The 25,039-nt window shown below is 35.4% G+C and overlaps 2 protein-coding genes and 1 pseudogene across 2 annotated transcripts in view; 2 read left to right on the top strand and 1 right to left on the bottom strand.

Moving 5' to 3' along the window:
• The window catches only part of dlp (dally-like), a 150,281-nt gene extending 144,167 nt beyond the window's left edge, over nt 1-6,114 (top strand). The window contains exons 7-11 of the mRNA XM_068772456.1: nt 160-735; nt 2,358-2,514; nt 3,239-3,417; nt 4,551-4,694; nt 5,718-6,114. Coding sequence (XP_068628557.1) covers nt 160-735; nt 2,358-2,514; nt 3,239-3,417; nt 4,551-4,694; nt 5,718-6,019 — 1,358 coding nt within the window. The 3' untranslated portion in view covers nt 6,020-6,114. The remainder of the gene's footprint in view (nt 1-159; nt 736-2,357; nt 2,515-3,238; nt 3,418-4,550; nt 4,695-5,717) is intronic.
• LOC137929984 (U2 spliceosomal RNA) lies at nt 2,108-2,270 on the top strand (annotated as a pseudogene).
• A 6,604-nt stretch (nt 6,115-12,718) lies between the features above and the next one.
• LOC137929572 (kelch domain-containing protein 4) lies at nt 12,719-24,718 on the bottom strand. Its single transcript, XM_068772587.1, has 9 exons — nt 24,508-24,718; nt 24,210-24,383; nt 23,297-23,418; nt 21,895-22,003; nt 19,376-19,603; nt 17,979-18,182; nt 16,298-16,466; nt 14,801-15,016; nt 12,719-13,282 (listed from the first exon to the last, which is right to left on the bottom strand). The coding sequence occupies exons 1-9, from the start codon at nt 24,616-24,618 to the stop codon at nt 13,152-13,154; spliced, it is 1,464 nt and encodes a 487-aa protein (XP_068628688.1). The 5' UTR covers nt 24,619-24,718; the 3' UTR covers nt 12,719-13,151.
• Nucleotides 24,719-25,039: the final 321 nt, after the last annotated feature.

Here is a 25,039-nt window from a genome sequence, read left to right as displayed (position 1 = left end):
TGTCTCAAGTGGCTCCTTTACTTTTAGGAAGTCAGTGTGCACTTCAGTACCATAAATAAGCATTGCCGTAGGTCGATGGTGGAAACTTTATCAAAAGCCTAAGACATACAAAAAAAAAGTATTATATTAAATGTTAACAGCAATGACATTTTATTTTAGATTTGGTGGAAAAGGTAGCCGATCGCCTTCAAGGTCCCTTCAACATAGCGATGGTCGTGGAACCGATAGATATAAAAATATCGGAAGCGATCATGAGCTTCCAGGAGCACAATCAGGAGATATCGCAAAAGATATTCGCCGGCTGTGGAAAGCCGGACCTGGGCGGTGGCGGCGGTACTGGACCTTTCTTCGCTCCCGACCGGACGCGTCGTTTTGCCCGCTCCATTCCAGACTTCGACTGGAGCCAGAAGAACAATGACGTCGATGACTTTGAAATAGAAGCGTCGTTCGAGAGCTTGGTCAACAACGACCCTCTGCTTATGAGTTTACAGAGCCCGGAAGGTATACGGAAGGCGACGGAGGAGATGGCCGAACAGGCTAAAGCTAGAGAGGGATTCCTTCAGTATATGAAAGGACATATAGACTTGTCAGATTACGAGGAGCATGAGAGGAGACGGCGGGACGCCGAGCCCGACGCTGCTGGAGGTGATATTTATATGAAGCCGTTTGAATTCGAGGGCAAACGTGGCTCTAAGAAGAAGAAACCGATCGCCAGTAAAGCTGATGACGTTCACGGTAAGCCATCCAATATTAACTTCTCTTTATTCGCCGGACAGAATATGACCTCTTTCATTCTTTGTGAGCAAGTGAAAGGGACAGATGATTGCACTAGGCGTTATTAAACATAACTAAATATAAAGACTTGTCTACACGTGACCACATTTAAATATGTTTTATTTACAATTTAGGTATTTTATTACTGTCTTTCGTTCGGTGGATCAAAATGCAGTTTTAAATCTGTTTTCTATTGTATGACACATACATTGTTATTCGAAAAACATGTCGTCATATATAAAACAGGTCAAAACACGCTCGCAAACACATCGAATCGTAAACAGTTAAAACTAACATTTAAGACAAGTTAAAAATTACCACGAATTTTTGAAGCCTCACAAAAGTCAATGCCGGTTATGCAAAGCGGGTGCGAGATAATTAGTAATAATATAAATCTTATAAATATTTCTTGACTTCTATCAAACCTTTCAGTCTTGAAGGTAGATAGAAATTCTAATTTAAAACACAACTTCAAAGATTCCATTGAATAGGCCGTAAGTCCGTAATCAGCGCAACTTGAAAACCGCAGTTGCTTATAGCCTTTATCTATTCTGATTACTGCGCCAGTGCAGTGCGAATTGCAACTTACATTGTCTAAGACCCACACGTAACCACATGACAGCGTCGTGAGCACCGCAGCGCCGACATAATATAAACTTTATATTGCATTATAAATATACAATCTATTCTTCTCTGGAATGCAGCCTCTTGTTATTTGGATGACTAAGAATTATTGCACGTTCAAAGTGAGAGGTCGAACGCCGTTACTTGAAGATTTAACGGAATAATTGTATTCAACAGTTTCACTGCCAGTGTCTTAAACATTGGAGTCGGTCAGAAGCAAACTTTATTTTTTGTTGTTTATTTGTTTAAAAATGATTCAAATATTATTAAGTACCATTTGCACTGATATATAAGGTAATTAAAATAGAAGAAATAAATCAAAAACATCACGCACCGGCGCGAGACCGGCACTACGAAAGGGATTACTTCTATCAGTGCCGGGTCTCGCGTTTTATGGGATGTCGCGGAGCCTTTCTCCTACTCATATTAGAGGCAGAATAAGAAAATTTATAAAAGTTAACTAAACATCAATAGTTCGCCAACTAAGTTGAACGTTCAAACACAGTGGAGATACGTTTGTATGTTACTTTGCGCGATGCCGACGCCGTACTGGCTTATAAAAGATGGTTGGAGGACATCTCGCGTCGGCGCGAGACCGGCTCCTCACCATACTTGTACAGTAATGATCTCCGAGTGACTTTGGACCTTCTTAATAATTCCATCGTTAACGACCATGTGTCAGATTGATCAAGTGCAACATACATTAGTCATCGCTTCTCGGTCTTTTGGCTAAGACCAAAGTTTAGTATCTTTTTTTTTCAGCTCAAAATCTTGATGTTTCCGCGATGCGAGTTTGTTATTAAACTGTTTTGTTCTGTGTATTAAATTGGTCGGTCCAGCATTACAGTGCCGCTTGTTTCGACTCGCATAATAAAGTATACACACTGGTCAAAGACCTTCATACTAGTAGTAGACCTTGTATTAGAAGTTAAATTAATTATTGATGGATGTGATCATAGGTGCGGAATGGGGAAGTCCCGTTCTGGAGCGACTGATGAGGGAGACAAGGGCGCGAGTACGCGGCTCCCGTCGCTTCTGGGTGCAGCTGCCCGCTGCGCTATGCACTTCCCTGAGCGTCACCACAGCGCCCTGCTACAACGGCTCCGCGCTGTCCAGGTACGGTACATCATTTTGGCCACAGAACGTCCACAGCTGGACATAGGTCTCCCACATTTATGGGGTTCAGTACACTGACCACTGACACACAACCCAACATAACACTAACCTAACAGCTTTGAATTGGAATGCTGAACTTATTGTAAATATTATGACGGTACACGTGCACAAATATAAGAAACATAGCCATGTATACTTAATGTTAGTAACAGATATAAAAAAAATGTTACACATGTTTCTAGACTTTATAAAATAACGAACGAGATGGCAACAAAAGTCATCGAAAAAAATTAGATCTATGTACTTCTACTATATATAAATAAACTTTGAAAAAATGTCGATTATTTTCAAAAAAACTTTTTCCGCAACATAAAAATTTCCATCTGACTGACTCATCATGATATCTCTGGAACCATAAAGCATAGAAACTTGGAGTTAGGTAGAAAAATTCTGTTCACTGAGTAGAGGTCAGTAAAGAACGGATTTCACGAAATTTTACCGGCAAGTGGGGTTAAGGGGGTGTTTATTAAGTCTATGAAGCGTGCAAAAGACCAACTAGTGTCTTATAAATATATAAATATCTCGAAACGTTGTTACTTCGCTAATAGATGGCGTTAGTATCACATTGCATCGCGCTATCGCTTGACACGTGTAGTCTTGCCGGCACCGCTACATTGTGTTGGAGGTATTTTACTAATGAAAATAATTATTTTGTTTTTTACAGTTACACGGGCAGTACGGCGGGAGACGGCACGGCGGCGCTGGCGTCGAACCCGGAGGTGCGAAGCGCGGGCTCAGCCACCACGTCGCCGGTTGCGCGCGCGCAGCTAGACGTGTTGCGAGCACTCACTGCCAGGCTAAAAGATGCCTACAACGGAGTCGAGGTCCAATGGAAAGATGAAAGTAAGGTTCTATTACACACTTACCTCACACTTAAATTAATTTTAACCTTTTGGACTCTAAACACTCGTGGCCGAAACATACCGTAAAGACGGCGCGGCTAACTGACGTCACTGGGATTTCCCATACATACTTTCACGCTATACTCTAAACATATTATTTATAGCTCAAACTGTAAAATATTAGTAATCTTTTTACACGGAGTGAAATAGATAATGTATGAACAATTAAAAAATATTTTTTTTCATAATGAATTATAATATTCATCGAAAACTTCGATACATACATATATGCGCGTTAAATCCGCACCGATGATGGCGTCTTTTATGGCAAAAGACGTCCATAGAGCCAGAAAAGTTTAACCCTTAAATGCATGACTTTTATTTATAATTTAAAAAATATTTATCTTGCAGATAAATACACTAAAAATTCAGTAAAAATTTGAAAAATTGTATATAATATCTATTACACTTATTTAAAACCTTATGTTACAGATATAAAACACTATGTATCTACTTTCAAGTGTAGTACTCATTTTACATTTAAGTGGTATGCAGTTTTACATCATTATGCATTTAAGGGTTAACTTTTATTTGACTTTTACTTGATTCTCTTTGCTTAACAAGGGCATTAGTAAATCAATGTTCTAGCTTTTAGAGATGACGTATTTGAAGTACACAGCGATTGTAACGTAACATACAACTCAACTGACACTATTACACTTGTGTCAGTTTTATGGTTCCGATATTGCCTGTAAATAAGGCATGAGTTGTTTAATTAAGATATAAAACTTTAAAGTGGTGAATATATAGCTAATTTTACTGTCAATTAATGGTATACTTTATCCATAAATAATTTAATACAGATTACTACATATTAAAATTGATATCTGTTTACTATCTGTTCATACAGATTTTGTATTGCCAGAAGTTATGGACTTATTTGAATCTTTAAAAATAATTAATGTAACATATCTCAACGTAAGCTTTTTATATACATGGTGATTCGAAATATACTTCTTTAAACATTTATAACCTATTATCTCTGTATATGTTTTGAATTATACACAACCTGTTTGCTAGTTGAATGCCTGTATAAATTTAGTCTACCATTACAAATAAATATATTGTCTATAGGTAATTTCCACGAGACAGCCGCGTCCTCGTTGGATTTGGTGTCGACGGCAGGATCCGGCTCGGGCTCCGGCGACGACACCGACGACACGGACAACCTGCCCGACGACGACGAAGACCGGGACGTCAGCGTCGATTACCATGAAGGTACTTTCATCACACAATTTTTTTTAAACTCCTTTTAAGACCCTCGATTATGGGGCAATACATGCTGCTCTGCCATGTATATGCAGGGATATTATTTACATTAAATCTTACACATTTCTTTGTTATTTCCACGCTCCCCTTTTGTCATTCTTAAGATCTTTAATTCATTCCTCTGTTGTCCTTGTCATTCTCTTCCATTCTTTCCTATTCATTCTTACATATCATACATCGCCTCCCTTCGCCTTCCTTCGAGAATACCGTAAACATATCTATCTTACTTTCATAGGTATAAATGAGATGGCTAAACATAGTGCTCCATAAATTTTTAAAAAAGTGTGACGATCGTCAGTACTAAGAAGTAATACGACGTGAGGAGCTGGAGATATTTCGCGTTAAGATTTCAGAGAATCGTCGCTGCACGCCGGCCTAGCGTTTTTATACATATATATTCACGGTACATCCATCATAGCGTTGAATGATAATGACATATCATTTATATATACCTCCTCTGTAGATTTACAATAGGATCTTTTGGAATCGACCTGCATCCAGCATCTTCGGAAGATGTTAACAAGGTCGTCTGTCCACCATGTGGGTCAGAATCGGCCTTGTGTGCTATATGGCAACTGCCTTCTGACACTTTAACTCGCCAATCCACTTGGCTGCATTTGGTCACCTACGATCTCCTAATACCTGGTGTATATCCTGCTTTCCAATACTAACTTTTGTGTTTTTCTAAATTATTTTGCTATCTGGACTTCTTTTATTTGCAACGGACTAACTCTTACTCCTGATACGATTTCATAGCAAAGGTTGGAGATCATGGTCCAGCAGTTACCTAGAATGACCATCCTCAAGGTAAACAGGTGACCTTTATTAAGGTCGTCGGAATGTATTGGAAACGTGCTGCTATAAACCGGTTCCATTATAAATCTGTAGAAGAGGCATTTATCTAGCAGTAGACGTTTTATAGCTGAAGTGATAAGTGAAATGAAGTTGTAACATATTTATGCGTATTCGCAGGATCAGGCGACAGTCGACTTGACGAGGTGACTCCGGTAGCTGGAACAGAAGCGCGGCCTCCAGTGACCACGGACGCGCCGTTCGTGCCCGACGCGGCGGGCGTCCCAGATACTGTGGACGTTCGAGCACGAGTGCCTGACGTCGACCGCGAACCGTCAGTCACCACCAGTGAGACCACGCGGGCACCGCCCGTGCCCTTGCCCGGCGCCGCTGATCGCCCCACACTCGCCAAAGCACTCTTCACCTACGCACTGCCCGTCGTGTGCGCCTGGTTTGGCACCATCGTCACCGATTTGTTCTAGATCTTTCTCTCTGACAACGTCCGACTCCATCACCACCAACCTTTTCTCCCTTGCTTCGTTTAAGATTGACTTATTAGATGTGCTTATACAAACCTAATCAAGCTCACTGACATAGTCGTTTAAACGAATGATAGTAGAATCGTGTGATAAATGAAACATCATAAAAAAACTACCATAAATTACTGCTAAAAATTATCACAAATTATTGCGAAAAACTACCAAAAATAAAACTACAGTGAATGACTTAATACAATAATCACGAATGTAGATACCAACTCTATATTTGTTTCAGAAAATTAAAACGAAAATCTGTGCCCATTAGGTTTAAACAATTTTCTGATTATTCAGATGCGTCATCTACAATTGCCAACGATGAACTTAAACTTTTGTAAAATAATCGCACACCTTTGTTGAAACTACCTTTTATCTGATTAATATCAGCGAAGGATTTATAGATCAGGAGGCATATTGCGCTCCCCGATGACGGCATCAACCAAAAATAAATTTTCAAAGGTTCTATTACAAGTAAAAGTATTTTTTATTATTTCAATATGATATTCATCCAAACCAATACATTTATTACACATAAATATACGTTATCGAGCTTTATGTTTCCGAAATGAAGCCTTGTGTCCCAACTGTGGAAAATTCGTTTAAATTATTACCCTGTTCAACATTTTTATCAATAATATGTCAATTTTATTTGAAAGCAACGGTGAACCGTGAAAGAAAAGCGCCACGTTTTTTAAATTGGCAATCTGAAGTCCGCTATGACGTTGTCGAATGGAAAGTCGGTTGTAGAGGGCAGCCTAGTCAGACACGGCGGCGAGTGGGCGAACTGAACGCGCCACTGTGATATATGTGAAGGCGCGAACGCCGACAGAACTATTAAGACCGATCTATCATTATTTCGTAACACCATTGCAAATATAGTTTTCATTTTAAGTCCTTATGTTGTATATCTATCTAATTTCGTAGTTAAACCATGGCCTCCCTCTCCCTAGAGCTGTGTTCGAAGTGTTTGACAATAAAAACGATATTTTTTTTCTCCCTTGTGAACGCCGTGAGACCGCGTCACAAACGAATGTATCCAGCCAAATTGTGTATTTATTGAAATGATCTTCTTTGTAAATAATAATCTGTGTAAATTATTAATTAAATTTAGATAGCGAATGTATGTTTTTTTAACGTTTTTCTTTTATAAGTACAGTTGTATGTATGTGGACTACTGCGTGGCGCCGTCGATCCTTTGTCTTTTATCTGTCAATGTCAACTTCAAACGTCAGAATTATTTTTTATCTGTAAATACATTTTGGCGCGACGTCACGCGTAGATCTAGATGTAATATGAAATAATGTTTTTAAATGTACATAAAATTTAATCATATATGTAATCTTAATTTAAGAGACTGATTTGCTTTTGAATTATTACTTTTCTATAGCAACCAGTTTGCTAGTAACATTGAAATGTAACGATGTATTTTATCGTTTAGTTTTTTTTTTAACTCGTTTTGCAGCTTTTAACTGACTGACTTTACAATAATTACGCTTTATTTTTATTATTAATTTTTATGATTTTTGATTTTGGCTTCAGCTTTACTTCAATAGGATATAAATGAAATTTTAATTTGCAGTGCATTGTTTACGTAATATGAATTTAGATAGTTTTATAGTCATAATGCAATGCATTGAAAATTAATTAATTATTATTTTTAATTACAAGTACAGCATATTTTACCTATGTTCACTCTTATATGCCATAAAATTTATCTCGACGCAGATGGTTGACAAAGCGATAAGAAATTTAAATTAATTAATTAAATCTAATATTTTCACATTTGTTACACATCTGCATCGATATAAAGAATGGTTATTGAAGACGCACAATATATTTAAAATGTCTTATTTTGTTCAATTGGTATAAAAGAGCGAAGTCATTCGGCGATACGACTGCAAAACATTAGATGTTTTTATTTATCAACTGTACATATCAGTTCTGTACGCGACTGTACACAATTTTCAAATACCAATGGAAGCGCCGAAAGATTTATATAAGAAATAATGTTGTACGTTTTAAAGGATATTTTTGAATATGTAAAATAGGAATACGATAATAAAATGTTAACTTTTCATAATTAAATCGGAAATTGTGTTTGTTTTTTTTTATCATTTTTTATAACATTTAGTATACTGCCAGTTTTAAATTATCCTGGATTTAGATATATGAATGAACAGATATATTAATTTAAGATATTAATATTTAGTAGTTAATGAAGTGAATAAAGAATTATGAATTCATAATTTTAAACGTACCACAGATTTTTTACGTTTTACGATAATTAAGGAATATTGATATTTCTTAAGTTTTACATATTAAAATTAATGATACTATAAAAAAACTCGTTTTATACAATGGAGGCACGACACTCGGGACCAAAACAACTCGACACGAACTTTAATATGCGCCTCAAAGCTTCACTGCCACAGATTATAAACTGTACAAGTCGATCTATTTCCCAAGAATATTTAATGTCATTTAACCCATTTACATCACACGGAAATATGAAGAAAAGTCCACATCACCGATTTTTTAAATTTAAATGTAATATTGTTAAAAAAAATCATATTTTAGCATTATATTATTAGTATATTTGTGCAACATAATATTTAAATGCGAAATAGCATATAGCATATAGCTCCTTCACAACTTTCATTCTGCTAAATTTCCCTCCATTTTTTTAGGTTATGAATAATTACCAACAAACTAAAGTAAAATAATATATAATTGTATCAAAGCAATTTAACAATTTTGCTTTTCTGTGTGTTTTTTATAAATTGTGTTATTAGTAATTTTGATTTCAACGCAAAAAGCAGTCGCTTATATTTTATATACGCTGTCGTAGTAGTGAACAGGAAATTTGAGTGTATATACTCATATGATGCAAATGGGTTAATTTCATTATTAATAATAATAATCATTGCATTTTAATAATTAACTTTGTAGATAAAATATCAATCACCGTTCTTTCGTGATGTTGCCATGTTTTAGCATTTTTAACTAATATTTTAAATCGCTGCTCGTGCAACTTTTAAGAATTATATGTGTATTTATCTCGAAGCTCAGAATATGTACGTATTGGAAATTGATGTGTAGATACTTGAAGTAATCAATGAAAATGTTTCGGTCACAGATTTAGCTTTTTTACGGTTTGATAAATTATTAACAGGGTATCGACTTAACGGTCTTAAACCGCACGATTCATGACACAAGCGACGCCAATAGATTGCTCGATATTTATTACAATTTTGTTCAATTTATTATTAAATATTTTCTTGTTGTTATCACTTGGTTCCTTACCTTACTTATACAGTACCATACTGTACTGACATAGCGCAGCGTTTGGGCAAGTTAAAGACGCAGAACTGATGGCCCCTGGGGCTCCTTTCACAAAGTAGATGATGGATGATCACAAAAATTTAACACAACATACATCTGTATAATCCTATAAACAATGTTGAGACGAGACTGTTCTAGAAGAATTCTATTATTAACAATAGAATTGTTTTTGAGTGTTAATAAGTATTAAATATACTTTTTACATACGTCACATATTAGTTTGACTATGATATATAAATATATTTGTGAATTAGTAGAAAATCGAAAAATTTTTATCATATTAAATCAAATTAATAAAAATTAAAATCATTAAATTGTTTATCGGCTAACAATCTTCATGATACAGATAGCTTACTTAAGTTCCTATATCCCTCATGTCTTCATTCACAAGCCTCGTGTTTCAACTATGTTCACGTCTACCTTATTCGTTCCGTCTTTGAAATTATCGTCTGTTAGGACTGGTTAGAACGACCACACTTGCGATTTGTTTGGGAGGCTCCTGTCTAGAGTTTGACTCGGTATGTGGTGGTGGTCCCTTCGGAGCGTGAGTCCTATATAACACCAGTACCGACGTTTGATCTGTCGGTGTCTCGTAGCATCCTCATAGATCAGTGTTGATGATTTACTTGGGCCAATCATCATTTTATCAGGGGACAGAAGCCCACTTCTAGGTATTGACCTCTGTTGACAGGTCTTCACTTAACTCTGAAGCTCTGTCAATTCAAACGAGCAATTCTTCGAGATAGGTAGTTTCTCATTGGTATAAAACCAGTAAATACAGAGAGTGGAGGCAGCGGTTGACGAAGACTTGTATTAGTTTTTCGTGATCTTCCACATATAATTTTTAATATATATATATATATTTATATATATATATATATATAATAGTAAATTAGGTTTAGCACTACTATTGGCGTCCTGCGCTATGAATCACGAATTGAAAAAGTTGAATTGCACGACACGCGCTCGGGGCTGACGGCATTTTTTCTACGAATCGAGTGCCAACCGATTTTTAAATATACGTAAACGATAATTGAATTTTTATATAAATAAATATATTATTACGTAGTAATCGTGTATATATAAAAATAAACAATTAAATGTGCGCTGTAGTTTTATTTTTACTATCAGTTCCTAGACTCCTTCGCTTTCATATATTCTGATTTCACTCATGATGATTTAATTCATGTCTTGACTCAAAACGCTTTATTAAGAAAAAGCGATTTCATAATAAAATGTCTTAGTAGAATTTGCACTGCGAGAAGTAATGCCTGTCGCATTACAATAGAAACTAACAAATAAGCTATACATTTTATCCCTTTAACATTTATAATCAATCACTGTGTACACTTTTCTGTTTTATCATGTATTTAAAAATAGGTATATAAAAAGAAACTTATAGATATGTCAAAAAATATTTATTAATATCGATTGAAAACATTTACTCTTATTATTAAATTATTTCTTTTTCGGCATACATACTGGTAAAAAAATATTCACAGTCATAAATGTCTCGACAAATTTATTGTCACTTTTAAAAATTTTCCCATGGCAGAATTTGTAAAGATGTTTTTTAAATCACAATTTGCTAATTTAACCAGATAGCTAACATAAATTTTCATGATATTAATCTTAAAAAGTATTGAAAATATGATTACTGTAATTAAAGTATATTGTACAAACAATCACTTGCTTTTTCAGGGCACGCTAGTTTCAGAAGTCATTATTTTTATACTACCTTCCAAAACAGTGATAAGTGGTCACTGTTTTGAGGAAATACATCGAAGTAAATTCTATTTTTAATGTTTAAAAACATGTCTCTGGAAATAAAAGGTATGTGGTCACTACGCAAAAATATATGGCAACACTTATAGTTTTTACGTAAATTATCAAACAGCATAAATATTTTAATCAAATTTTCATTATAAAATTGATCGCACTTGCTTTTCTCTTCTGCTTCGTAACAAAATGATTAATTTTTTTAAAGTAACATTTTTTTCAGTTACTGCAATTTTTTAAAGCAATGCATGCCCACAAAAGCTCTGTATAATATATATACATAGACGTTATTGCGGAAAGCTACTAGCGCCATCTGTCGACGCTTGTATAAACCAAAGCTCCGATATATATATATCTGTATATATTTATGTGAATAAACAAATTAAGATTATCAAGTTGGGCATAGAAGAAGCAGCTACATTATATGTCGACGTGATCGCGTTGTAGAATTGCTACATACAGAGGTATGTAAAATGTATATAAGTCTATGTATATGTACTATTTGTATCACACACTTAAATGTGAATTATGCTTTTTTTATTATGTACACCACTGAACTACCCTTTCTTATATGTCTCTCATGTTTATTAGAGATCGCCACGAACGATAAGACAGTTTGTTTTACCACTTCTGCATAAATTGTACAACTTTTATTTATTATCTACATTTTTTAGGTTAGACACACATTTTGTAACCGCCATATAGCTAAACATTAAAATTGAGGGTAGACGAATATTACAGACTTATCGAACACACAGGAGTGTTTTTACTCAAACAGTCGGAGCGTTCGGATCTCTCAAGACGTTGTTAGTTGAAGTCAAATAAAAGAAATTTTTCGGCTGTCTTTTCTGAATTTTTTTTTAATCATCAAAGTTTTGTTAGTTATTTCGGCAAAGCTGACATCTCTTTCTTATAAATACCACTTGACGAGGCTATCTTCGTCATGCCTATAAAGTCCATTATTTTTCTTACATCGAAAGAAAACACCATAAGCAAGCCGATATTATAAAAGCGGAATTTAATATCAAAACCAAAGTATTAGTGGGAGAAAGTGATGTCACTTTAAAAAAGAAAATTCGAGGTTGTTTTTTTTTTAAAAAAAAGTATGATGTCAGCAGCTCTAACACCTGTAACATTGTAACATAACGTCTCCAGCGATCCGAACAGTGCGTGGCGAAAATTCAGTTGTGACGCCAGCGACTGCTTATTTATACATTTCAATGAGACTCAAATATTTGTCTACCCTCAACAATTAATTTTTAAATAACAAATAGTTTTTATAACACCGTCGCGTATCATATTTAAAATGTTGGAAATATGTTCACAAAGTAACGAAGCTTATAACACTATATACCAATTTCTTAAGGTACTACTGGAAGATCATAAAAAAATTATTTTATGATTAATCTATTATTTTTGTGGCGCTATATATATATAATTTACATAATATACGGGGTAGGAAAGGGTATAGCTGTTCAGATAATACCGTTCAACAAACTATCTTGCTAAATACCTTGCTATTTCTAACCGAGCATCACCACATATATGTTATACATGTTTCTATGTCTTTTTTGTGGCCGTACAAAAGTAAGTATCACAATCATCATGTCAACATTTAGACACCCACTGCAAAGCCAAGGCCTCCTCCAAATATCGACACAATGACAGGTCTCGTATTACCTGAATCCAGGGCCTTCTAGCAACCTTAACTAAGTCGTCGGTCCTCCTTATAGGCCTCTCATGTTTTTATTTAATTCATCGTCATATAATTTTATCGATCAGTTATCTGTCTGTTCCATTATGGATTTCAAGCAAATTGCATTTTTTTTTAATTAATACCTACCTGAAAAGTGCACAGGTGACTAAGTCTCTTCAGACTGGTAATACCCACAAGTCTACTAAGTAAAAGTGTATGTTGCTTCATCGCTGATGGCTTGGATACATTTAATTTGACAAGTCACTCCGAGTCAGAGTGACTGCTGTCTGATTCGTCTTCGGAGTCCCACTCGTCCTCGGATTCGGATCCTAGCCAGTCCGGAAGCGATGGCTGCTCTATCAATGTCTTCCAATTATTCAGTTTGTGTAAATCTAAAATATACAAAAAATATTTTTTAAGTCATTAAATTATATCTCTTTGTCCCAAGAATAATATAACAAAAAAAAATTTTAATGTTTTAGTGTAGTTTCCTCTTTGGTTTTTTATTAATGGTATACACAGAGTGATTTTTTTTTCTAAAATTTTCTAACATATTCTTGATATTCTATAAATTAAATGTTAATTTTGTCAACAACAACAATACTTAATATTAAAGGTACCATAAAGTAATGTCGCTTTCTTAAGTTAAATTCACACATCTACATTTTCAACAAGTTTTTATTTCTTATCAACAATATATTCACCTGCGTTATAAACAATCTTTTGCCACTTAGTATACAAATTTTTAATGCCTGAGCTGTAAAGATCACTCGGATTTTCTATAAAATATGTCGACATTACTTTCCAGTCACCTAATACATTAGGAATATAACTGTTCAGTATACAACGTTATTCGCGTAAGAAAATCAGTCGCTTGTATTTATATACGCTATTTAATGGAATCAGGCGTTACCTTGCGGAAGTCCATCCTAAGTAATAAAAGGACCAATATTTAGCCACTTCTGCACATGCAGTGGTAGTCGTGCAACAAAGTGCACCGCCCGCCAGCCTGCTGATAAATGCGAGACTCTGTGTTTGGCACTAATCGGTGTGACATAACTCCTGAGGATGCCCCGTGGAGGGGTGAAACATGTGTTGAGTGATTTAACGGTGGCAGTTGTGTAATTCACATTGTTTGCCGCATACGCATTTATCAGCGAGCTGGCAGGCGGTGCACTTTGTTGCACGTCTATCACTGCATGTGTGGAAGTAGCTAAATATTGGTCCTTTTCTTACTTATATACGCTATTAGCATGCTATTCTTATACAAGAACAACTATAACAGTACTTTAATTCTAGCATCTTCTAATATAACAATTTACACCGACAGTTTTTCCATCACATTGTTTTAACAAATTTTCCATAAAGTCTCACATTTCAATGAAATTTTAATAATTAACTATCATTCTAATTATGAGGTTTCCAATTATTTCCCGGTACATTTCTATATGTAAAAATTTCAAAATTTAGCTGGTTGCAATAGACCACCGCCTACAATATTCCCAATATTGAATATGGAATATGCAAGTTTCTTACAAATAAAACTAAGCATCCTTTAATATAATCTCCCTACATTTGATATCAAGTCTATATTTTAGTCCTTCAATATTAAAAGCTGGTACAGGTTACTAACTTTATGGACCCCCATCATACGAATTGAAAACCCCCGTTTTTTGTGATGCCAATGTCGAGTCTCCCATAGACCTGTGGAGTTCCACCTGGATCTCTTTGAGAAACATAGGTATCATTATATAATTTTTCTTTATACATCTGCCTACTTGTCTCTTTGCATCACTTTATGTTGATAAAAATAGAAATTACCCAAAAGCATTAAGTCCCATATTCAATTGTAGTTAATAAATAAATGAATAGATAAAGTAATATAAATATTCTACCTCTTTCACACTCACCTAAGCTGTACATATCACTGAGGTAGAACTGTTTGTCGTCCTTCTCCAACACTCCGCCGTACACGTAGAGGACGGAGCGATGAGATGCCAACATGGCCGACATGCGCGCGCTGGGACCGCTTGGGACCTGAGCACGAGCACGTGGGGCTTCGCCCTGTTTAGTCGTCGCCGTGGGCGCTCCACCCAGCTTTATCGTGAATACCTCGTCAGTTATCACTGAAAACATAATAACAATACAATAAACTTGTCTTACAAACACTCACACAGATATATATATATATATATACACATAAATGGAACACCGTTGTTTTTAACCGTATCGTCTTGGGCTCAAAGAAGACTCAAGGTCACCCAAATAACATTAGAATAGATAGAAGACAGGGGTGGCCAAACAATTTGGTAACGCGAGCCATTTTTCGAATTTGAATTTTTTTTTTTAAAATATCGTTTTTTTTTTTAAATTATTTAAACAAAAATGCAAAATTTGTATTGAAGTTATATATAACGGCACACGTATATGACAGCACTCCTGATAATACTTAAGATGCCAGTTAGTTAATTATGATCTGTGTTTGGATTTCGCTAATTTTATAATAATAATAATAATTATTCACACCAGTAATTTGTTTCGATTTCCCAGAAGCTGACACAGGTTATATATATTTAAATGTTGAAACAAATCGACAATCAATTGGAGCCAAAAATAATCTTTCAAAGAAACGCAGTTTGGCCACCCTAGGTTTATTAAAAAATCGTGGTTATATAAATAATAATAAAGACAAATTTCTTGCATTTTTTTAACTAGTAACTATCTTATAGGCAACTGTATATATTTACATGGTTGACAATGTATATATGACTAAATGAATTTTATTTATAAAAAGCCCTATTCCTTCCCAGCAGACCAGTATTCCGTGCTGGTAGTAGCTTATTACTTAAAATGTTTTAAAATTGACGATTCAAATGTGCATGTGCCTATTTGAATAAAGAAGTTTTGAATTTGAAATATAAACCCGTATAATGTTACTTATCACGTAATAAAATTAAAAGTTTTGAAACCAAAAGTATTAAAAATTCCTACTTCAATATAGAGGGTTTTTAAGAGGAAATACTTTCAATTAGCGATCAGTGGTAACCCATCGGTTGATGATGGAGACTTGCGATTGTAGGTCTTGGGTTCGGTTCCGGTAAAACAATCTTATGTAACTCATACTTTGTGCATAATATAGGATTGCCACTACTCATAAACAAGTTTCCAGATGAGCAGCATTTGCGTACCATAACACCACACTGTGATCGCCAACTTGCCTGCCAAGTGTGGCAATTATGGCATATCCCCCATAAATATCTTTGTAGGAGGCATATGCCTTGAAGTATGAATCGTTCTAACTACTATAGAAAAAACATTTAAGAAAATTTTTCAAAAAAAAAACAGATCTATTTGGTTTTCTTATAAAGTCAGGACGTGTTCGGAAAACCCTAGTTAACATTCTTTACCTGTGACTGCTTCTGCAGGTGCCTCCTCCACCTGCTCTTCAGTCTTCACGGGAGCCGCTTGCTGCTCAGCACGCAGCGTAACGCCGTGCCACTTTCCAGTTTCCAGGTCTATCAGCGCCAGTTCGTCGCTCATTTCACCGCGAAGTTCTTCCTCTGTTTCCTCTACATCCTGTGGTCAATTATTATAATTTTTTATTTACTACCGGCAAGATACTGTGTTTTCTGACAATTTTACAAGGATCATAATATGTGAACTTTCCACCTTGTAGGTAGACGTAGGCTGCGCTTGCAGGTCTGAGATTTCCATTCCAGACCTTAAAACTTCAGCAGCCATTTGTTTAACGCGTTATGTGGTCTGCCCACTGTCCATCCACTGGATTACTGTTTTTCTTTCATCTACGGATAGCGAGCCTAACCCTATCCATGTTTTTTTTATTACTATCTTCATATTTTGTTATTTTTCAGTACTGTTTTTTTTTTGATCGCGTCCTGAACTATGTCCCCACAATATTTGAAAAACGCAGGCCTATCTTTATCGTAATTTATTAGTGAGGCGATACTGTCCTCACCAATCTTTTTTCTTAGCAGGAGCTCGGAATCCCTTGGAGTCCTCCGAATGCGGGACAGTTGGCCACCAGGTGCATTACGGTTTGGTCCAACCCCGGGTCACAGAAGCCCTATTCATGGATGACGATATGATCACAGCCGATCAACTATCATGAAGAGGATGGTAATATTACTAAAACCACATTACCGATTTCATTCATCTTTTTATTAAGTCTTTGTAAGTTTTTATGAAAAAGCTTATATACCACCTATGCCCAGAAACTAAAAATTTGATAATTCGCTTTCAAATGAAATTTTAAAATATGCAGTTTAACAGTCAGTATTTACCAACTATAAAATTTTATTATAAGTTATATATATTTAATAAAAAAGTAATCACTCTGAAATATATCGCATTTAGTTTTTTGTTTTTTTGGGATGTAATAGGACAACTTTTGGTAGTATCTTTTTGTATGTCCCACGAGACAGTCAGTAATGTATAGACCAAGGGTGACAAAGCTCTTATTTATAGTGCAAGTTATTTTTTGAAAATAGAATTTTTTCGAGCCGCAATTAAATACACATTTAAAAACACAAATGATTTTTTTTTACAAAAATCATATTTATTGAAATTATTTAAACCAAAGTACAAAATATGTATATTGAAGTTAGATATAATGGCACACGAATATGACAGCACTCCTAATAATACTTAAGATGCCGGTTAGTTAATCAAGATCGGTGTTTGGATTTCGCTAATTTTATGGTGGAATAATAATAATTCACACCAGTAATTTGTTTTGATACCTCAGGAGCTGTCATAGGTAATATAAATTCAAATATTGAAATAATTAGACAATCAATTGGAGCCAAAAATAATCGTTGAAAGAGCCGAATATGGCTCGCAGGCACAGTTTGGACACCCCTAGTACAGACGAATGTTTTTCTTACAGTAGTTCCTAATTTTAAGAATGGTATACCTCTTGTCCATCTAAAGTATAATAATTCAGCCCCAATCCACATCTCAGGAATTAATTAATGAAACATATCTCTTTTATCAATGCAAAATGGTCAGTCTGTCACCGAGAGATAAATATGAATAAATGAATGATTTATTTATTTAAATAATACTCACACACACTCCGCCGAAGACGTAAGCTCTGTTCGCGTGCGTGTTGACCGCAGCAGCGAGACCAGAGCGCGCGACACGCCCCCCGCCCCCGAGGGTGCGCCACGACCACGCCCCATTCCGCGCGCTCAGCCGGAACATATCGGTGTGCGTGCACGTGCGCTCCGTACGCCCATCACGCACACGCGAAAACCCGCCGTACACTATGAGCTGTCAAACAAATATTTATTTGATTATCATTAGGCTCAAAGGTTACACAGATAGCAACGATGAGAGCTAAGCTCGGAGCTTCGCTGTGAAATTTAATAAGAAATTTGGAGTCTGAAGTGGCAGTAGGCGGGGTACATCGCTCGTACAAAATTCGTTGGCGTTGAAAGGTTTTCGACCACGAGCCAGGAGAAGTTGCATCCACGACATGGTCAAGGACAAGGGAAGTCGCTGAATGCGGGGCAGCGCTGGACCGGCTATCGTGGCGATCTTTGGGATTGGCCTATGCTTTACAGTGGTCTATCGGCTGAGTAGTAGTCTAGTTTCGACCCTGTTGAAATTGTAGTATATAAAGGCCCAGACGCTCCAGGGAGCCCTCAAGCATCGCTGCCTTCAAATAGGTTTTAGGCTAAAAGCCCACAGCGCCCTGCCTCCTCACACCCGTAAACTCTTGCCACTTGGGCAGCTGTTTATGCTAAGAAAATAGAACAAAGTCACCACGTTAGTGACCTCGTGGAATTGCTCGTCTAAAGTGGCAGTAGGCGGGGCACAAAGTCGTGCAGCCAACGGTTCTTCTCGCCGTAAGGTTCTCGACTGACGACCATGAGCAGGTAGACGTTGCATGGGCAGACTCCACGATAGGTGATCGACACACGACGTAGTCAAGGTACATGGGAAGTCACTTGATGCGGGCAGCGTTAGACCGATGATCATTGCGATCTTTGGCAGAGGCCTATGCTGGTAATTCTGTAACTGAATGGAACTTCAATTCACAATATAATAATCGTCTCATAATAATCAATATAAATCTTCAATATGTTCCACTATATGCACCTTTGTAATTTTATCATCTATGGCCCAAAGTAGATCCTTCCATCTGGAAGGAGATCAGTCTCTACTTCAACTTTTCATGTCATCATTATCATTCCAGCCATAGGATGTCCACAGCTGGACATAAGCGCATATCTTGACAACTTTAACAAAGTAGTCTATTCACCTTATGGCTGAATGATTCCATGATATCCACTCCAAGATCTTAAGGTGCCAGCATCTGTGCTGCGCGGTGTGGTCTACCCATCCTTTTTCAATTGTCTATATTATTTAAAACTAATTTTCTCACTGTGGCTCTATGCTCTTCATGCCGTCTAAAATAAATTTAAAAATTGGGAAATTAATTTAGTATTTATATCACTCACAGATTCATTCCCAGCCGGGACCATGACGCATGCAGACCTCGCACTGGGTCCTCGTCCAGTCGGTGACAATTTCTCCCAAGATCTCGTATCGAGGCAGAAAGCGTGGAGGTCGTCGAAGTAACGACATTCCCGTCCATCGTCACAGTATCCACCAAACACCACTAACTTGCGGCCAAGCAGTACCATTCTATGTCCGGATCTTGGTGATGGGCAATTTGGTGCTACCACCTTAAACATAGAACGAATATTTCAATAAACAAGTATTTCTTCGATAATTCTATTTCTATGTATGTATATATATATATATATATATATATATATATATATATATATATATGAGGGTGAATCAAAAAGTTCTTAGAAGTGCATATATATGAAACCTTTTTGGATCAAGTTCGATATTCAAATTAAAGAGTGTCTATCACACTATATTTATGCAGACTGTCACTTGTTTTTATCTCAGTTTGAAAAAAATGTCTACGAAGGAAATTTTTTTGGATATTCACCAGACATTAGGGGGTGATGCTGTACCCTATTCTACGGTTGCGTACTGGGTGGCTGAATTTAAAAGAGGTAGATCAAGCTGTAAAGATGACCCGCGTTCTGGGCGGCCTTCAACCTCCATTACAGAAGAAAATGTCAAAAAGGTTGAGAATCTGGTTTTGGAAGACAGAAGAATGACTATAAAACATATAGCTGAGATCCTAAAGATATCTTTTGGTAGTTTAATCCATTTTAATTGATTCACTGGGGTTCAAAAAAGTGTCTGCAAGATGGGTGCCACGAATGTTAACCGACGAAAACAAAAAGCGACGTTTGGAAATTTCCAAGCGTAATCTCGAAATGTTCCAGCGTGATTCGGATAATTTTTGCCGTCGTCTTGTCACCATGGATGAAACGTGGGTCCACCATTTTGATCCTGAAACTAAAAGACAAAGCATGTCTTGGAAACGACCATCCTCTCCATCCATTAAGAAATTTCGAGTTGCTCCTACCGCTGGCAAAGTTATGGCCTCTGTGTTCTGGGATAGTGAAGGAATCCTTTTTATTGATTACATGCCAAAAGGCCAGACGATTACTGGACCCTATTATGCAAATTTAATCCCGAAAGTGCGTGAAGCGATTAAAGAAAAACGTCGTGGAAAACTGTCGTTGGGCGTGTTGTTCCTTCAAGATAACGCTCCTGCTCATCGATCGGAAGTTGCGCTCAACGCAATCCGCTGTGCTGGCTTCAATCTCCTTGACCACCCACCATATTTTCCGGACTTAGCCCCAAGTGATTTTCACTTATTTCCAAAATTAAAAGAGGAAATTCGTGGAACAAAATTTCACGATAATGACGCGGTTATAGCTGCCGTAGAGGACTTTTTCGAGAGTCAAGAAAATAATTTTTTTTCACAAGGAATAAGGAAGTTAGAAACGCGTTATTCTAAATGCATTGCATTGGAGGGAGATTATGTAGAAAATAAAATATTATTATTTAAATCTTTGCATTTTTTAATATTGATTCCAAGAATTTTTTGATTCACCCTCGTATATATATATTTATGACAATTTTTCGCGATTATGTAGCTTTATGCTTCAAGAAAGAAACAATGATTCGTTGTTCTAAAAATAGAGGCACGACATTTAAAGATATTATTTAAATTGTCGATTCCTTTTCAAAGTTTATTCTCCCATACTTTTTTATCGCATCACAAAAAATCCACTGCTTTACCGACCGACGACCCCAATGAACGCCATCATACACCATTACTAACAGCGCCATCTATGCAGTGTTAAGGTTAAACAACTACTGCTTTACCGACATTAAATAAGGGCAGCACTATACGAAACAGAATTATTGAAGAGACTAGTTTCTTTACAAATATATATTAAAATGTTTATTATGGGCATAACCACATTCTAAAATAATGTAATTGTTGAAAATTGATTATTGTATGGTAGACACATATTTTTTAAAATAAATAAATACATTAAAGAAACAGTAACAGTATGTTAGCAAGCAATCACAATTTAGCTTTAAATTGTTAAACCAAAATTTTGTCAATAAATATATTTTTTAATTATAATTATTCAATACAGATTTTTAAAAGTCTAGCTAGTAATATTTTTGAGAAAATAATTAAAATTTTTCGCTACAAATTAGGATTTACAATATAACAAGTTATTACTTAATCAAGTTGTAGTTAACACTGGACTGAAATTCATTTGACCATCCAAATCCTTCATTCAACTGTCTGTACGAGTTGTTGCACTAATAAGCATGTATGTGTAAAAAGCATGGTGATGGAATTACAACCCTTAAATTATTTTATGTCCTAAAATATATAAAATATAAAAAAAATATTTTTTTAAGTAATCATTAAATATTGAATTATTGAAATTGAATTGAAATTAAATCCATGAAGAGAGATCATCGTGAATTATTTTACTTAATTATTTTTTTTATTGGCTTGCCATTGAAAGCTCAAAAATTTTAGAGTCAGCTAATGAGTTATATAGTTAATATAACCCACCTTTTCCCATTTCTTCTCAGCCAATGAGAAACACCACAGATCTTTGTAGTGATAGAATTGCGTTTCTGATGGACTTGTGAATTCACCGCCAAACACCCAAAGTTCACCTCTGTTAAAAAGGGAAAGGCATTATTAACTGTGAACAGTGACAAACTAATTGTAACCAAGGCTGGGATTTATGAACACATGCTGAAGAGGTGACCACTTCTTTAGATTTTGAACGGAGAATCACATTTTAACAATGATGGTGGTCACTTTACAACAAAAATTATTTGTTTAAAAGTCGAGAAATTACTTTTCCTAGGAACAAACATAAAGAATAAATTATATCAAACAAAAAAACATGCACATGGTTGATCATGACCCTATATCTTAGGAGGACACTGAAGTCTCCATACTTGTCACATTAAAAGCTACTAAGCCTACCTTTCTAAGTTATTTTTTTTTAAATTAATGATCAGACAATAGCCTAAAATAGGCTAAAATTAGAGACCACTGTAGTAATTACTGGTGGTACTGGATTGATATTTGATTATAATGGTTGCTTGAAACAAGCAAAATTATGAATTAAATAAAATAGATTTTAAATACAGAACAATATGATTCTTTTATAAGACAAGGTTTAAGTAAACACTTAATATCTATTTTTAAAAATGATTTCATAGTTCTGCAGTTTCAAAAAAATGCCATATCACTAAAATATATACTGTAATCAAAAAGGAAGGTGTAATTGTTATTTAAAACAATGCTCGGGCATTACAAAGGCAGGTAATTTTTAAAACAATTAATTTTCCATGGTTGATAGAACTGTCTATAGCATTTGCTGTCTGTTTGTCAAAAATTGGAATATCATTTGGCTCAGCCCATACCATTTTGTAGGATGTTTTGTGTCTCAAAGGTATAGTCTAATTTTTGTCGGTTTCATACTCTCAAGAAATTCAAGTTGTATTGTTCCACAACCACCACATATATGCCTGATTTGGTCCCATGCAAAATCTGGCTGTTCAGCAAACTTGAAAGGCCAAATGTCGCAATGCTATTTTAAAACTATAGAGGATATAAAACCTATTCCAACTGTTTCAAGGAGGAAAAAGTATTGGCAAAAGTATCTTTTATTGGACGGAGATTACTTTGAAGTGGATAAATGATGAATTGATTTGGAAGATTAAATTAAAAAAAAAATTACATTTTATTAATAATTAAGTTATAAACAAATTAAAATTAGTCTTGTTGCTTCAGATAATATACTTCTTAATTAAAGCTAAAATGTAATTGTAAAAAAACATAGAACTGAGTTTATGTATTTCTTTTTGATTGTATTTGCAGGCTTCTTTTCACAACCAAGCAGCACTAAACTAATCTTGCATCAGGAGAGAGAGGTATATTATAACAAAAGACTTACTTATTAGCAGGGGTAGCAACAGCCTGATGAGCACTGCGTGGTGGTGGAGCTCCAGGTGCCTTCAATCTCCGCCAACTGTTGTTCACTGGGTTGTAAAATATCAACTCATTGTACACCTCAGTCTGGAAAGTAATGAAATAATACTTGTTATCTTTATTTTTATACTGTACAACACAATAACTTCTTAGGTTATTGCAAATAATACTAATAGGATAAGGTTAATTTTGAACAGGTTATATAACAGTTGATTTTAACCAGAGGCAGTTGCTATAAAGCATGGGTGGTAGAGCAGAACTAATTCACTCGCCTCTACTTCCTACCAGAGATGGAGTGAGATAGATTATTGTTAGCATTATGATGCACCCTGTTTAACTCAAAGGGGTCGCACTTGTACTTGAGAGAACTCATTTGTCCAATTGGCTTTTAGGAGATAGACTCGGAGAAGTAAGTTGTGTTAAGTAAAAAAGCATGAGGTAAGGGGACATTTTTCTTCCTCTTAATAGGAGTACCTGGAGAGGCAACAGATGTGTGAAAATAGACTAGAGGACTCACTATGATCAAGAAGATTTATTTGGAGCAAATCTAATAGAATCATCAGAATCTATGTCCACCTAAAATGCAGTGGGAGGGAAAACCCAAACAAAATAATAAGTAATAGCCCATTAGTTAATGATTGATGTCCAAAAATAAGTCATGGGTTTGAATTACCCAAAGTGGTGCAATACAGGGATGGCTTGAGATTAAAAATCTGAAGTATATGTGGCATCTACTAGTTCACACTACTTTTACTTTTAATGAATGAAAGACCAGATCCGCAACAATAGGAACATTTTAAAGCAAAACTTCAAGCATTAATCCTCAAAATCTTCTAAGGTTTTTTGAAGATTATCATTAACAATAAACAAATAATTACCTTTTGACCATTATGATATTCTCCGCCAAACAAAATAAGTTCATTGTTAATAGGGTGTGGTGTGAGAGTGGCATATGCTCGGGCAGATGGAGGTCCTGGTAAAGCTTTTTCAGTAGCTGCAGCCCGTTTAGCCTCTTCGCGTTCTATTTCAGCTACAACTTTTGCTATATCTTCCTAGAAATTAGATTTTTTTTTACTCATAACCGATCTAAAATACATTTATTTAGTATTAAAGTTTTACGTATTTTAAAAAGGTCAGTCAAAGAGTTAATATACTTTTTTCGGTATTGATAATAACCTCTCCTAAATTAGCGAGTTCCTTTTTCATTTTATTTGCTAATTTTTTCTCAGTTTTAGCGGCGGTTTTCTCTGCACCGCTCATTTTATTTTTGTTTTTCTTTTTACCCATCTTAGATGATAGTTACAGTTACTATTTAGTGTCCCAATTTCAATAGATTATTTATTATTGTCACTAGCATGCCGTGTATCCTCGTTAGTCACAAAGGACACGTTCCAAAATCACAATGTATCACTTCACTTTATTAAAATCATAGCATATTTTAATTATTACACCAGTTTTAATCGATTTTTAAAAATAAAAAAAATATTGAGCGAAACGTGGATAGATAAATAATAATTATATGATAAAAAATAAACATTTGTTGTTTTTAATATTATTGGTATTAACATTAACTTAACTTTCAGAACACATCGCAACACAATTGTCATTTTGACTAATACGATCAGTTTTACCGTAATGGATATAGTTAAGGATCGAAACTAATAATTCTATGTATAATATTCCATAGGATAAATGGCTAATTTGATTT

This window comes from Battus philenor, unplaced genomic scaffold (assembly GCF_028537555.1).
Source record: "Battus philenor isolate CCGP_79_NKW_IND1 unplaced genomic scaffold, ilBatPhil1.0.hap1 SCAF_5, whole genome shotgun sequence".
NCBI lineage: Eukaryota > Metazoa > Arthropoda > Insecta > Lepidoptera > Papilionidae > Battus > Battus philenor.
The sequence above is the reverse complement of the archived record's forward strand: the minus strand, read 5'-3'. Positions and strand labels throughout refer to the sequence as shown.